General features: G+C 41.4%; 2 protein-coding genes across 2 annotated transcripts in view; one reads left to right on the top strand and one right to left on the bottom strand.

Moving 5' to 3' along the window:
- Window positions 1-5,966: 5,966 nt before the first annotated feature.
- LOC137968405 (histone H4-like) lies at window positions 5,967-6,278 on the bottom strand. Its single transcript, XM_068814988.1, has one exon. It carries the CDS (start codon window positions 6,276-6,278, stop codon window positions 5,967-5,969), a length of 312 nt encoding a protein of 103 aa, XP_068671089.1.
- Window positions 6,279-9,950: 3,672 nt separating this feature from the next.
- The window catches only part of LOC138013340 (melanopsin-like), a 3,573-nt gene continuing 911 nt past the window's right edge, over window positions 9,951-12,612 (top strand). The window contains exon 1 of the mRNA XM_068860385.1: window positions 9,951-12,612. This exon is cut by the window's right edge and continues 911 nt beyond it. Within this exon, the coding sequence (XP_068716486.1) occupies window positions 10,249-11,421 (1,173 nt within the window). The 5' untranslated portion in view covers window positions 9,951-10,248 and the 3' untranslated portion in view covers window positions 11,422-12,612.

The raw sequence follows: 12,612 nt of genomic DNA, 5'->3' as shown, positions 1-12,612 counted from the left end.
TCAGCAACGACAGGTGCTGGCCAGTTTCGAGAAAAAGCGGATCTCCTGCTCCTTGCTCTACTTTAGAAAACGTATCGACTGTCAAAACGAACAGATCGGCGAAATCGGGATGTTGCGCCCTTGAGAAAATCTATCATGTTTCGAGTAATTTGCAGAGTAAATTGCTTTCTTTTTCTATAAGATCTTCACCCGAAAACTTTCTTCATCACTACTGGAGTCGAATTCGGACACTTCGTCTACAAAAGTATTCTTCTCAGGTTCGTCCTGGTGTGGCATTTCTGTGTTTGTGGCTTTTGAAGTCGACTGAAAGCTGACTTTTTCTCCAAGCTGAACTTAATTCCTTTTGATACAGGTAATCTGGGAGTGTTCCAGCCCTTGCCATGGTGATTTCCTGGCGCACACTTCTCTGTCGCATAAACTCTGCGCACTTTCCCCGTTCCGCATCTTTCAAATGTCGTCTCCGGTGTCTTTGATCGCTGGAGGTAGTGGTATTGAAGGTATATCAGAAAGGCCCAATGATCTCTTGGGGACTGGGTACCATGACCCACAGCTTGTGTAATAATAACCAGACCATGAAGTTGTGCATCGCTGCGCTTCCAAAGTCGAGTGCATATCGGAAAGCTGTGGAGACTTTGTTTTGTAATGAGCCAGTGAATGCAGATTTTCTTCAGCAAGGGTCATGCGGCTCAGTAGAGTAATGTCGTCATGTCAGCGGATTTGAACAAAGTGACAAGCGTCAGTTCAGTTCCCTAATAGATGTTACAGTATGCTCTAGAACCTGTAAGCACCTGCTCACTCTAACGCAGCGTTCACACGAAGTTGATTTTACATCGCCGCGGTTTCATGACTTTGAAACCGCGTCAAAATCGATGCGGTTTGAAAGTGTTTACACGGAACCGTTTACGCCAGAAAATCCGATTCGTGATGGTATAAGCGAGCGCTGCACTACGTGCTGAATTCACCATTTTGACTTCAACAATGCAAATTTCGTGCCAAAATAGTAGCTGTATTCAAATCGATGTGGTTTTGCTATTTACATGACCGATGAAATCGTATCGTTTTGAAAACACTCCACTTTTGGCAGCGTTTTCAAATCGACCCGGTTTCGCCATCGGTCTCGATCGATGTCATGTAAACAGAAGGCGTACCCGCGTTCGTGTAAACGCTGCCTAAAGATCGCACCTGAAAGGTCCCAGGAGTCGTAGGCCTGCTGCTTTGCATGAATGGAAAAAAAGTCTCCAATACTCATGAGGAATTCGGCAGTTTTCTTAATGTGAATTTCTTGGTACAGCTCATTTGGGTGTCGCAAACATATACCACGTTGTTAAACTCTGAGCAGATACCAGAGGGCTGAAAAAGCCTGCATTTTGCTGCAAGTCCATCATTATTCCCCGGAGTACCATTTTTCCTTACGGAGAAAACTGCTTCTAACGCTTTCCTTTTCATAATAAATTGCAACGCACTTTATTATGTCAGGGGTTTCAGACGAAGTTGGCAAAGTTGATGGTGTTGCCATCGCGCTCATGTCAACGAACGCATCGTGGTTAAAAGAGATCGACCTTTGACCACAAGGTTACTCTTAACCCGCGTCACGTGGTAGTCCGAGAGGACAAACACCAGACAATCGCGTAAGGGTCATTTTAGGGTCTTTTGGCCAAACTTTTCATTCTTCAAGCAAATGAAATCTTTTCAACTCACTTGAGGGTACTTACTATCCCGCAAATAACTGTCCTATCCCCTATCCCGCCTACGAAAACGGAGCATATTCCGGTCTCACGAAGTTCGAAACTGGTCAAACTTTTGAGCCTACAACTCCTAACATTTTTTTTCTTCGGTGATCGCCGAAGCGTACCGCACAGCAAAGCAACATTGTTGGGGCCACGCATGCGATTTACATATGGTCGCCATGGAGATAGCAACGCCTCTCACATGTTGAAAACAAGATGGCAGCCGAATTTCTTAAGTTTAAAAGGTGTTATGGGTCGTGTCCTTCACATAAATACACTGCACGTCCTTACATTGTTGGGAGTTGTTGCGTCACAACTGCCAACACCATCCAACATCTGCTGAACGAGCAACTTCCAACTACAATTGTTGCGTTCGTTTGCACGGGGCTGAAGAGCCTACTAATAACTAACACAGAGAACCCTAAAAAGCAAAAACATTTTTGTTTTCTTTTCAACGAGAGAAGTTTCTTCGTTAACCGCGACGAAAAAAAGTAACCGTTATCCGTGAAAAGGCAAATGTTCTAGCCGTTAGCCGTGAAAGCTATCCCCTAATTGAGGCCCTCATCAAAAACTGATAAATTCGTGGGTGGCAATGCACTACTTTATTCTCGGCTGATTAATTAGAAAACGTTAGCCTTATGCTAATGAGGCAAAAAAAAAAATGTAAGCAAAGATTCCCCAGCCTATAAATCTGTTGAAAGACCAGGTCTCTAGAATAGGCGGATCGTGACTAGAAAATTTGCTTTTCGGGCCCGGAAAGTTGCAGAGACTTTCAAGAACTGGGCTCCAGGTTTCCTGAGGAACTGGAGCTCTCGTTGGTATAACAACCGCAACAACGGGAATTGTTTTTATCCTCTCACAGATTTGAAAAAAGGAAAGGAAAGGAGAGGAAAGGAACTTTATTTACCGGTAAGTGTCTAATCGTTCTAGCGCTGGAGCACTAAATGGGGGCACTGTAAACTGAAATTAACAATTAACGCAAATCAAGTCAAATGTTGGTTTTTGAGGAGACGGGAAACCAGAGAAAACCTCTCGGTTCTGTTCCATTTTAATCTGTCCAAGACTGTAGATAAACGACTAAACTCCCCAGTAGAGCATCCGATCGGTGCTACGGAGGTCATTATTCGAATCCTTGCCAAGCAACTAATCTATCATCTTTCTCGCCAAACATCAGTTAATTGCTGTTAGAGATTTCTTCGTTCGATGGATCCAATCTCCTTATACCCATACTAGATGACTCCGGAATTCGATCCATTTAGCCAGCAGGTGGATTTTTAGTTAGTTTATAACGCTCCATTGGGCATAGTTAATAGAGGGGAATGGTTATGAAACCCGACAAATTTCTTTGTTGTAGGTTTTTGTTCTCTTTTTTGGCCTTGACCGTGCACAAAACACAATAGTTGTTTACCCCTTACTGAGGAACTAACTAATAGAAACGTGTTGGTTACGTAATTCGTGCATAGTGTATGACCGCAAAACAAAAGATTGTGCTCGGTCGTGGACTTTCCAACCTAAATCTTGGCGTCTTTGTTTGCTCTTTTGATGTTTGCCGAGCTTCAAAACCAGTCGCGTCTATTAACTATGCAAGGACCTGGAACACTACCAACACCAACCACCCCTTTTGGCCGTTGCTGGGAAATGTCTAGCGATATCCCGTACCGTAATAACAATGTGTGACCCGCTGACATAAATTGGATACTTTGCGAAAGGAAGGAACAAATATATAAAGGAAGATGAAATGGTTGGAAAATGTAGTAGTAGTAGTAGTAGTAGTAGTAGTAGTAGTAGTAGTAGTAGTAGTAGTAGTAGTAGTAGTAGTAGTAGTAGTAGTAGTAGTAGTAGTAGTAGTAGTAGTAGTAAACATATCGGTCGAGCCTAGAATTAAATTGGTGCAAATGCCATAAGGTCGCATTCACATTACCGCTGAGAAAATCAACACCAAGAAACAAAAAACATTATTTTCGAGACCAACTATTTTCTTGAAAGAAAACGTATCACACAGCAGTGTAGAGATTCAAATGTAAAACATCATAGGGCAAAAACCATTGCTAAATGAATCCTACAGGAACCGCCTAAAAGAGGCGTCCATTCAAATAATTATGTACTCAAGAGAGCAACATGATGACAAAGGCATCAGAAACCAGACCACGTACAAGAGAGTCGTGTAGGCCTGTCAACCTTTTTAAACACTAATTAAAAACAAGAAATCCAAAACAGTTTTTTTTTTTAATTTTAAGGGACGAATATCTTGAAGAAGTCTTCTTGTGCCAGCCTTGTCGCGTGTTGCATTTGGTAGTGCGTTCCAGGTCTTTGCAGCAAAATAGCGAAATGACTTAAGACCAGGCTTGGTACTGTTTACTTTTGGTAAGGAGAGCATCTTAGTGCCTCTCAAATTGTAATCAGTCTTCTTCAGTTTGACTAAGTCAGCAACAGGTCTGGGTGCCTTATCTTGAATACGACGACCCTCTAATGTCGTATTCAAGTCGATACAATCTAGCAAGTTCTCGTATGAAATACCCTTATCTTTATATACATATCTAAGTGCACGCTGATTTACCCTTTCCATTTTCTTAGTATTCCTTTCTCCACTATGGTGCCATATCTGGCTACAATAATCAGAGTGAGGTAAAATAAATGCTTGATAAAGTGCTTCCCTGGTTTTTAGAGGCAGTATAATTTTTACGCCTACCGTATTTAAAGCAATAACCTTACCCGCCACCTTTCGACAGATTGATACAAACATGTGTATCAATAATAGTTTTATCTCACAGGAAATAGGTATGGGCTTCCCTGCGCATTCTAACTGGATATCACAAACAGTGTTTCCTAACACTAAATCCTGATATTTTTTGTCGGGATTGGCTACCATCCCATTCTGTCGAAACCATTGTGTAGTGTTGACTAAGTCTCGCTTTATGGCTTATACCCTCTTCCACTGCTCGAGGATCATGGTGTGATAAATAGAGTTTAGTGTCGTCCGCATAACTTAGCAGCCTACAATCGTCAATTAACTGAAGCAGCAGGCTACAATCAACCTTCAATCCTCAATCAATCAGCCTACAATCAGCCTACAATCCTCATGTAACTGAAATGGACTTTGTTTCACTGAAATCTGAACAAAAACTCTTCTTTGTTAGAACACGGCAGATGGGCTTTAGTGCTCTTAGGCAATTGATATTAAAGACTGTAAATTTAAATTTGCGCACCACTTACCACGCGCGTTGCAAGTTATAGCCCTAGATATTCTTTCACATGAACATCGATAACATGTAGATAAACAATTTAGACTTAAAATCAGCGAGAGCAGTTTGATAAGCGAGTCATCGACTTTTCAGTTTCGTCCCGGCACCGGTAGTCTTCGTAGTTCGTATGCAAATTTACGCGAATGAATACACCAAACACTATACGTTTGCTTGATAAAAATGTCTCTTGGGGCTAAAAATATACACGCTATTAAAACGCTGTGCAGTGATGAAAAAAAAAAATAGCTTAACGACATCGACAATTTACACAATATTTATATTTCAACGGTTGAAATATAAATATCGCAAGTCAAAACTGTCTACTCGCTGTACAAGATTGCAACTGGAATCACGTTGTTTAACATTCGAAAGAAAAATGAAAACCAAAGAAAATAAAATACCTGCACATGTTTTATTTAATGATTTGATGTTTGCTTCCCATGGATAAACGCTTCGCTTGTTTTCTTGCGCGACAAAATCTTCTTTTCTTTAGAATTGTCGCAAACTATTAAATTATTATCATTCGTTGATCCGAACCCTCACACGGGTGAAAACTTGAATGACCCGAATATATTTTCTGTGGCGTCCGATCGATTTGACCACAGCTTTTTGCCTTTCACGACGAATTCCGTATGTACTGCTACTGCCGTGAAACGTTTTGTCGACGGTCATCTGGCCACAAAATCAATTGCGTGCTGATTCGCTTCCTCGCAATGTCGACTAGGCCTACATTGCCACCCCTCCCCTACCACATATTTGGTGAACCTCCCAGATTCTGGGAGACACATAATCAGCCTGAACCAGCGTCTTTTTCTGAATGACAATGGCGGCAGAGAAGAGAGATCCTGGGAACGAGATTGCCAATATTCTTGTGCGTTTTTAGCAAGTAAGGGTACCACTAACAAGGATTAGCATATTAACGGACTATTGGGCATGACTTTTTTTTACATTTGATGGCTCCTAAAGGAGCCGTTTGTTTTGAGGACAACGACAGCGTCTAACCGCCAAATCCATACAGAGTGCGTCCTTGACGCTTGAGAGCGTACACCACATCCATAGCTGTCACAGTCTTGCGCTTGGCGTGCTCAGTGTATGTGACAGCATCACGGATTACGTTCTCAAGAAAAACTTTCAGAACACCGCGCGTCTCTTCGTAGATCAGGCCAGAGATTCGCTTGACACCGCCACGCCGAGCAAGACGACGGATGGCTGGCTTAGTAATCCCTTGAATGTTATCACGAAGAATTTTTCCGTGACGCTTGGCGCCTCCTTTTCCAAGACCTTTGCCTCCTTTACCGCGACCAGACATGTTAAAAGCTCTTCGAATATTGAAGGAATGATGTCAATGCACTTTCTTCCTTTTTATAAGATCAGAAGTGACCTCTCAGAAAACAGACTTCTCTTTACTTCTTATTGGTTAATAAATATAACTAAGGGTACAAGGGTCAAGTTGATTGCATAATGAATTTTTCATGAACACAAGTGATCACCAAATTGTGTGCTTCTGCGTGGAAAAATATCGCTTGAAATCGCCACAGTTTAAAAACAGTCTTTCAGCAAACTTACAAACTTATTTCATAATTCTTATGTTGATAATGATAACAAAAAAATAACATGAAAGATCTTTGCCTTATCTTCGGATCGAACTTTGGTAAGAAATTGTTAATAATTTACAATGACTCCAGAATAACCAATCAACTTGCTCAAATTCAAACCAATCAGAAATATGCGCTCCAGATATAAATCAATCAACTCTCATCATTCGTTGACAAAAGTTCTTGTATGAACAAAGGATGGCCCGCACAAAGCAAACCGCTCGTAAATCAAAACGCGGAAAAGCTCTACGCAAACAACTCGCCACAAAAGCAGTTCGTAAAAGCGCCCCTGCTACCGACAGAGTCAAGAAACCTCATCGTTACAGGCCTGGAACAGTTGCTCTTCGTGAAATCCGTCGTTACCAGAAATCCACCGAGCTGTTGATCCGCAAGTTGCCCTTCCACGCCAAGCGCGTCACCATTATGTCCAAGGATATTCAGTTGGCCCGCCGAATCCGCGGAGAACGAGCGTAAATGCTTGCATCACTCACAGAACAAACGGCTCCTTTAGGAGCCTCCACATCCAAAAAAGCAATAGCCAACTTACAATAATTGTGTTCTTTTTTGGAAAGTATCCCTCGCCTTGACTTAGAAAGCAGATTATTCTGCCAATGAAAAATCTAATGGTTGTCACTGATATCACAATTGTCGATTTGACTTTACTACCGAAAACTTTGTAAATGGTTTGATAGGGCGGGTAAGAGCCACATCATAGTAAACAAAACATTTTTTTGACACCTCTACTCGCCGAAGGGTTACACGTTTGTTCATTTGGACCCTCTGCAAGTCTGGTTACAATCTAATCTGTTAAGTCAGTATAGAATACAGGGCAATTTTTGAAGCAGAATCACTGCCTTTTCGCAGTCCCGTGGTCGATGAATGTAAATTTTTAAAGAGTAAGCAGTAAAATGAAGTGAGCGCTTAGGCTCAATCAATAAACTAGTGCTGTCTTCTTCACACGATCTCGTGAAAAGTGTAGCTAGCCGAACCGAAAAATGAAAGCTAAATTTTTACGAGTGCTTAGGCCTAATCATTCATAGTTCAAAGTCACTTAAACATAGCATTGCTAAACGTATGTTAGCATTTAAACGGTAGATATAGGCATATTTTTATCCCCTTAAAATTTTTTATCTGTTCGGATTCCCTAGTGGTAAAAGTTTGTTAAAAATCGGCAATTATACCAAGTTTTAGATCTTTGAAAATCCTAGGACAGGCAGGCAAGCAAGAAATTTTATAACAAATTTTCCGAAAATTCTAGATCTCAAATCGGTCTTCCGAAAAGATATTTTCCAACAATTGACGTTGGGCCCCCCTGATCACTCAAACGAGCCCTTAGGCTTAATCAGTAAACTAGTACTTTCTTCTTCGCGTGATCTAGTGAAAAGTGCAGTTGACCAAATCGCAAAATGAAAGCTAAAATTTTACGAGAGTACTTAGGAGTAGGCCTAATCACTGAAACGAGCGGCTGAAGTTTAATCAGTAAACGAGTGCTTTCTTCTACACATGATCTCGTGAAAAGTGTAGTTGACCGAACCGCCTACTTTATGCACGCTCGAAATTTGGATATAGCTCAAATATCGTTGTCGTAATCAAAGTGTTTTGTACCCAGGTTCGAAAGTGGCAGTCGAGATTACGTAATGATACACGAAGATTTGGCGCACAAAATATGAAAATTGAAGAACCGGCGGTCGAGTAATCTCAAACTTCATCGCGCAAATGTTGAAAAAAATTTCACTGTACTGCGGTGGTCATTCTAACGCGATTATAAATTACGAAACCTACTTTGTTGGAGAAATTCTGAAAGGACACGTGACTTCTTTGTTCGATTTGACAAATGACGACCAACAGAGTTTCTCTTTGTTATGTCGACTCCAGAGCAGAAAATGTGTACAACATGATCCTGGCTGGCACATTTTATGACACAAATTCTTATGGCTTTGAAGAGAGATGTGGCCAACGGAAAGCTTTTACAAACCAAAGGCGTCGGCGCTTCCAGTTCCTTCAAGTTGTCCAAAGAGAAGAAGAAGGAGAAGAAACCAAAGAAGAAGCCAGAAGCAAAGAAACCAGCAGTCAAGTCCAAAAAGCCTGCTGTCAAGACGGCCGCCCGGCGTAAAGAAACAAAAGAAATCGGCTCCGAAGAAAGAGAAAGCCGCCGCTAAAAAGTCTGCGGCCAAGAAACCAGCAGCTAAAAAACCGACCGCGAAGAAGCCAGAAGCTAAGAGGCCCGCTACTAAAAACCCAGCGAAGACGCCGGCAAAGAAAGCCGGTGCTAAAAAGCCCGCTAAGAAGTCTCCCTCCAAGAAGACACCAAGGAAGTGAGAAGCTCTGCTGTTCACGTACAGTAAACGAAAACGGCTCTTTTAGGAGCCACCAACAACATGAAAGCAATAACCGACAAAAAACATCCTACTCGTAGGCATTGCTTACCCTGATGACCATTTCATTGTGACACTGACTGAATATAATACGAAAGATTAAGTTTGAAAAAATGATCATGAGCCTGAAATAAGCGGCCAAACAAGAGCAGACAAGTAAAAAGTATGAACGAAAGCTTGGGTGGGATGAACAAATGAAAGCACGTAAAATTGTCAACCACCCAGTCTGCCAAATATCACTGCACTCGGCGTTGAACAATACAAGCGATCAGCCCTACAAAATGTGAGACCGAGGTAGACGGGCTCTTTTTTTCTTTAAGGATTAAAGGGAAACTGCGCTGTGTTCTTAGCAACATTATTTTTGATGCAACGGATACTGTTTACCTGACGTGAAATTTTTATTAATGCAAAACTAGCATAAACAAAGTCAAAAGGGCAGTCTAAACTATCTGGACTTTTGTCAGAGTATATAATTCGATTCTTTTAATTCACCTCCCCCCCAAAATATACTTAGATCCACCACTGAAGCTGAAATCACCTAGTAACTATGACAAGAAATCGTTAAAAACGCCAAGAAAGTGCCCCTTCTGTTGTCTTGACGTGCGGACAATGCAGTGGGAAAACACATGCATGATATCACCATGTTGAGATCTCCCTGTCTGATTAATTACGATCTAGTCTTTGTAAAACTTCCATTCTTTTGCCCTTGATTGAAGTATTTCTCAGAGTACATCATATTACGTTAATTAAGAAGCAATCTTTAAAACATTTAACTTATTTTATAGGCTTGTGTTTTTGGCTTTGTTTCAATCCAGTAGCCAAATGTTGTATCTGATGATCCTTTTAACCTCCCAAACCCATTTATCAGGGATTTGTCGAACAAGTAACCATGCCGAGTAATCAACCGCCTGACTAATTACGGAGACGAGTCATTTGTTTTGTTTTTAAGCAACCCTTTCTTTAAATGTCAATTGTTGGAGCTATGTCAACAAAGAGACATTGATCCATTTACTTAAGTAGCTCAAGGCACTTAGTGATTCACATTTTGAGAAGAAAAGAGCATTTGAATGCGGCCATAGGTCGAGAACAAAGGCTAACTTTGAAAGAGGCTGTGGAATAGCCAGCACCATGCATATAAAGTTGTTTGCATTATAATAATCCAATATTTCAGAAGAATACAGCCCAATCTCAAGCGATGTCCTGTACTGAATCATACTAAAGTGTCGATGTAGTGTGCGAAATGTCCAACGTTGCTGCTATTGACGCCATGTAACGTAGAGTGGTATGCGTTGAAAGCAAATCAAATATTATGGTGGATCGAACACTTGACGAGTCTGCGAGCGAAAGAATCCTTCAACTGGCTAATAAAAGTTCAAGTACTACAAGCTACAACAAAGCCCCCTTGCCTCATGGCTCGATAGCTATAATCCAACTCCTGGTGTTGTTTCTAACCCTGACTGTAGGCTTCATTGGAAATGCTTCACTCGTCGCGGTCGTCATACGCAACCGTCAAATGAGGACGCGAACAAACATGTTTCTGACCCAGCTGGCGGTAACAGGAATGGGAGTTTGCTTATTTTCTATTCCATTCATGATAACAGCACTAATCAAACAATCCTGGGTCTTGGGTGAAGTACTCTGCAAGTTAAATGCCTTTTTCGTCCCCTTTTGTTTCTCGTCTTCAATTTTCACCCTAACTGCTATTTGTATACACAAGTACTTTTCTGTGGTTAAGCCACTGAGGAGGATTATTACGCACAAACGCACTTTATTGATTATTGGTTTCATTTGGCTTTCAGCATTTGCGTGTTCTATCGGACCCATTTTCGGATGGACCGTTATTATCTTCAGATCCTCGGCGAGTATGTGTTGCCCAAGAGATCCGCAAAATACTTTGGAAATATCCCATACGATTTTTATGTTATGCGTTGTATACATGTTTCCAATATTGGCCATGGTGTTTTTATATCTGAGGATCATAATCGCCGTGAAGTCGCATTGTCAAAGGATTCGCGATACCGCTATCATTGACGATCGAGGCATTTTAGCCCAGAGAAAGATTATAATCACACTCCTGTATGTTTTGACAGCCTTTGTGGTCTGTTGGACGCCTTACTTCATATACGGAATTATGTCTATGGTTACGCGCCCTACCAACTTTCCCCCTTATTTCTTGGGCACAGCCTACATATGCGGGTTCTTGTACAGCGTGTGCACTCCCATAATTTTATGCACGCGAAATCCACGCTTTAGACGGGGATTCAAAGAGTTAGTCACTTTTCAAGGGATAAACAGGCCTTCATTGGGAGCCCACGGTTCCATCCCGCATAATTGTGGTAGTTCGAGACGTCCTTCTTCGGATTATTTAACCGAGAGAAGGTGTTCTGTATGGTTTTTGTCAAGTCAAAATTCCTTATTGAGTATAGAGCCCGAGCCATGTTACAGGCGAAGACGACTACGATGGATCGAAACATATCTTTGAAACACTGGAAGGATTCAAGTCACTCAGAGTACTACTCAGTCTTGCGAAAACACACGTGCACCGTTCGGAAGGGATTCTCTCATTTTAAAGATCACAGCTTTTTAGTTTGCCAGTGGAAAGCTATAATCGGTAGTGACAAGCTCAAAATGCGAATATCTTGCATAAACATGTAACAGATTTTTTTCGTATTTCCTCTTCGTTAAGAAAATTCAAATCTACTTTTTGCTGCATGATTATTAACGACACAAATATCTTCCATTGATGAAGAATTTCCCTCTTTAATATAAAGCATCTTGCCACATTTTCTGAAAAAGAGAAACTGGTGTTTGAGCAGTTTAAAAGAGTAGATCATAAAGGACGTCGCAGTCTTTGCGGCAGGCGGTACAAAACAGAACGCGCTAAAGGCTTCTAAGGAAGTTTGTGCTAATTACAACCTACAATCGGCCACAAAATTAGTTGAAACAGTTTGCCAACAGAGCACACTGGCAACGACACTTTGCAAAGATAGATAGTCCAAAAAGTAAGTTTCCGGGATACCCCTCCCCTCCCTCTCCTCCCTAATCAATGTTGTACCGCTGTTGACAAGGCTCGTATGAAACGGAAAATAACACAACACTGTCCCGGGGTTGAGGGGGAGGGGAGCATTTTCTCACCGAGCTTGAAATAAACCCTAGAGGATTAGCCTCCTTCGCAGCCGTTTTTAGGAGGGACGAACCGAGCCTCAAAACGGCTGCGAAGGAGGCTACTAAAGGATAAGAGTGTCTCCACAATTTCGACGCCGATTCTCTGTATGGAAAAAACTTTGTATTAAGTGTAATGACGACTTCTGATAAGCGTTTTTGTGCATTAATATGTGAAATATACACATTTTTAATTAGTGTTTTTATGCGATGTCATGATTGCAGACATGTCAGTGTCGAGCATGGTTTTCAAACAGAAAATTTCTAACGAGATAAGGGCATTTGTACGCTTGGCATCTATTTGCAAGGGGTGGAAAGTGAATGATACTGTCAAGGAAACTGGTATTCACGGGCTTCGATGTCCCGCATTTTAAAATTACAGAAATTTTAACGCAAGCAATCACTGCCGAGAAGTCAATTACAACTACCAAAATGTGGAGGTCGAACGTCTAGCGAAGTTAAGTTCACGCCACAAACGCTTATCATTGAAAGGAAGGTCATCGTACTAAAT

The sequence above is a fragment of the Montipora foliosa genome, chromosome 8 (assembly GCF_036669935.1).
Source record: "Montipora foliosa isolate CH-2021 chromosome 8, ASM3666993v2, whole genome shotgun sequence".
NCBI lineage: Eukaryota > Metazoa > Cnidaria > Anthozoa > Scleractinia > Acroporidae > Montipora > Montipora foliosa.
This window is presented reverse-complemented; position numbering and strand designations above follow the sequence as displayed.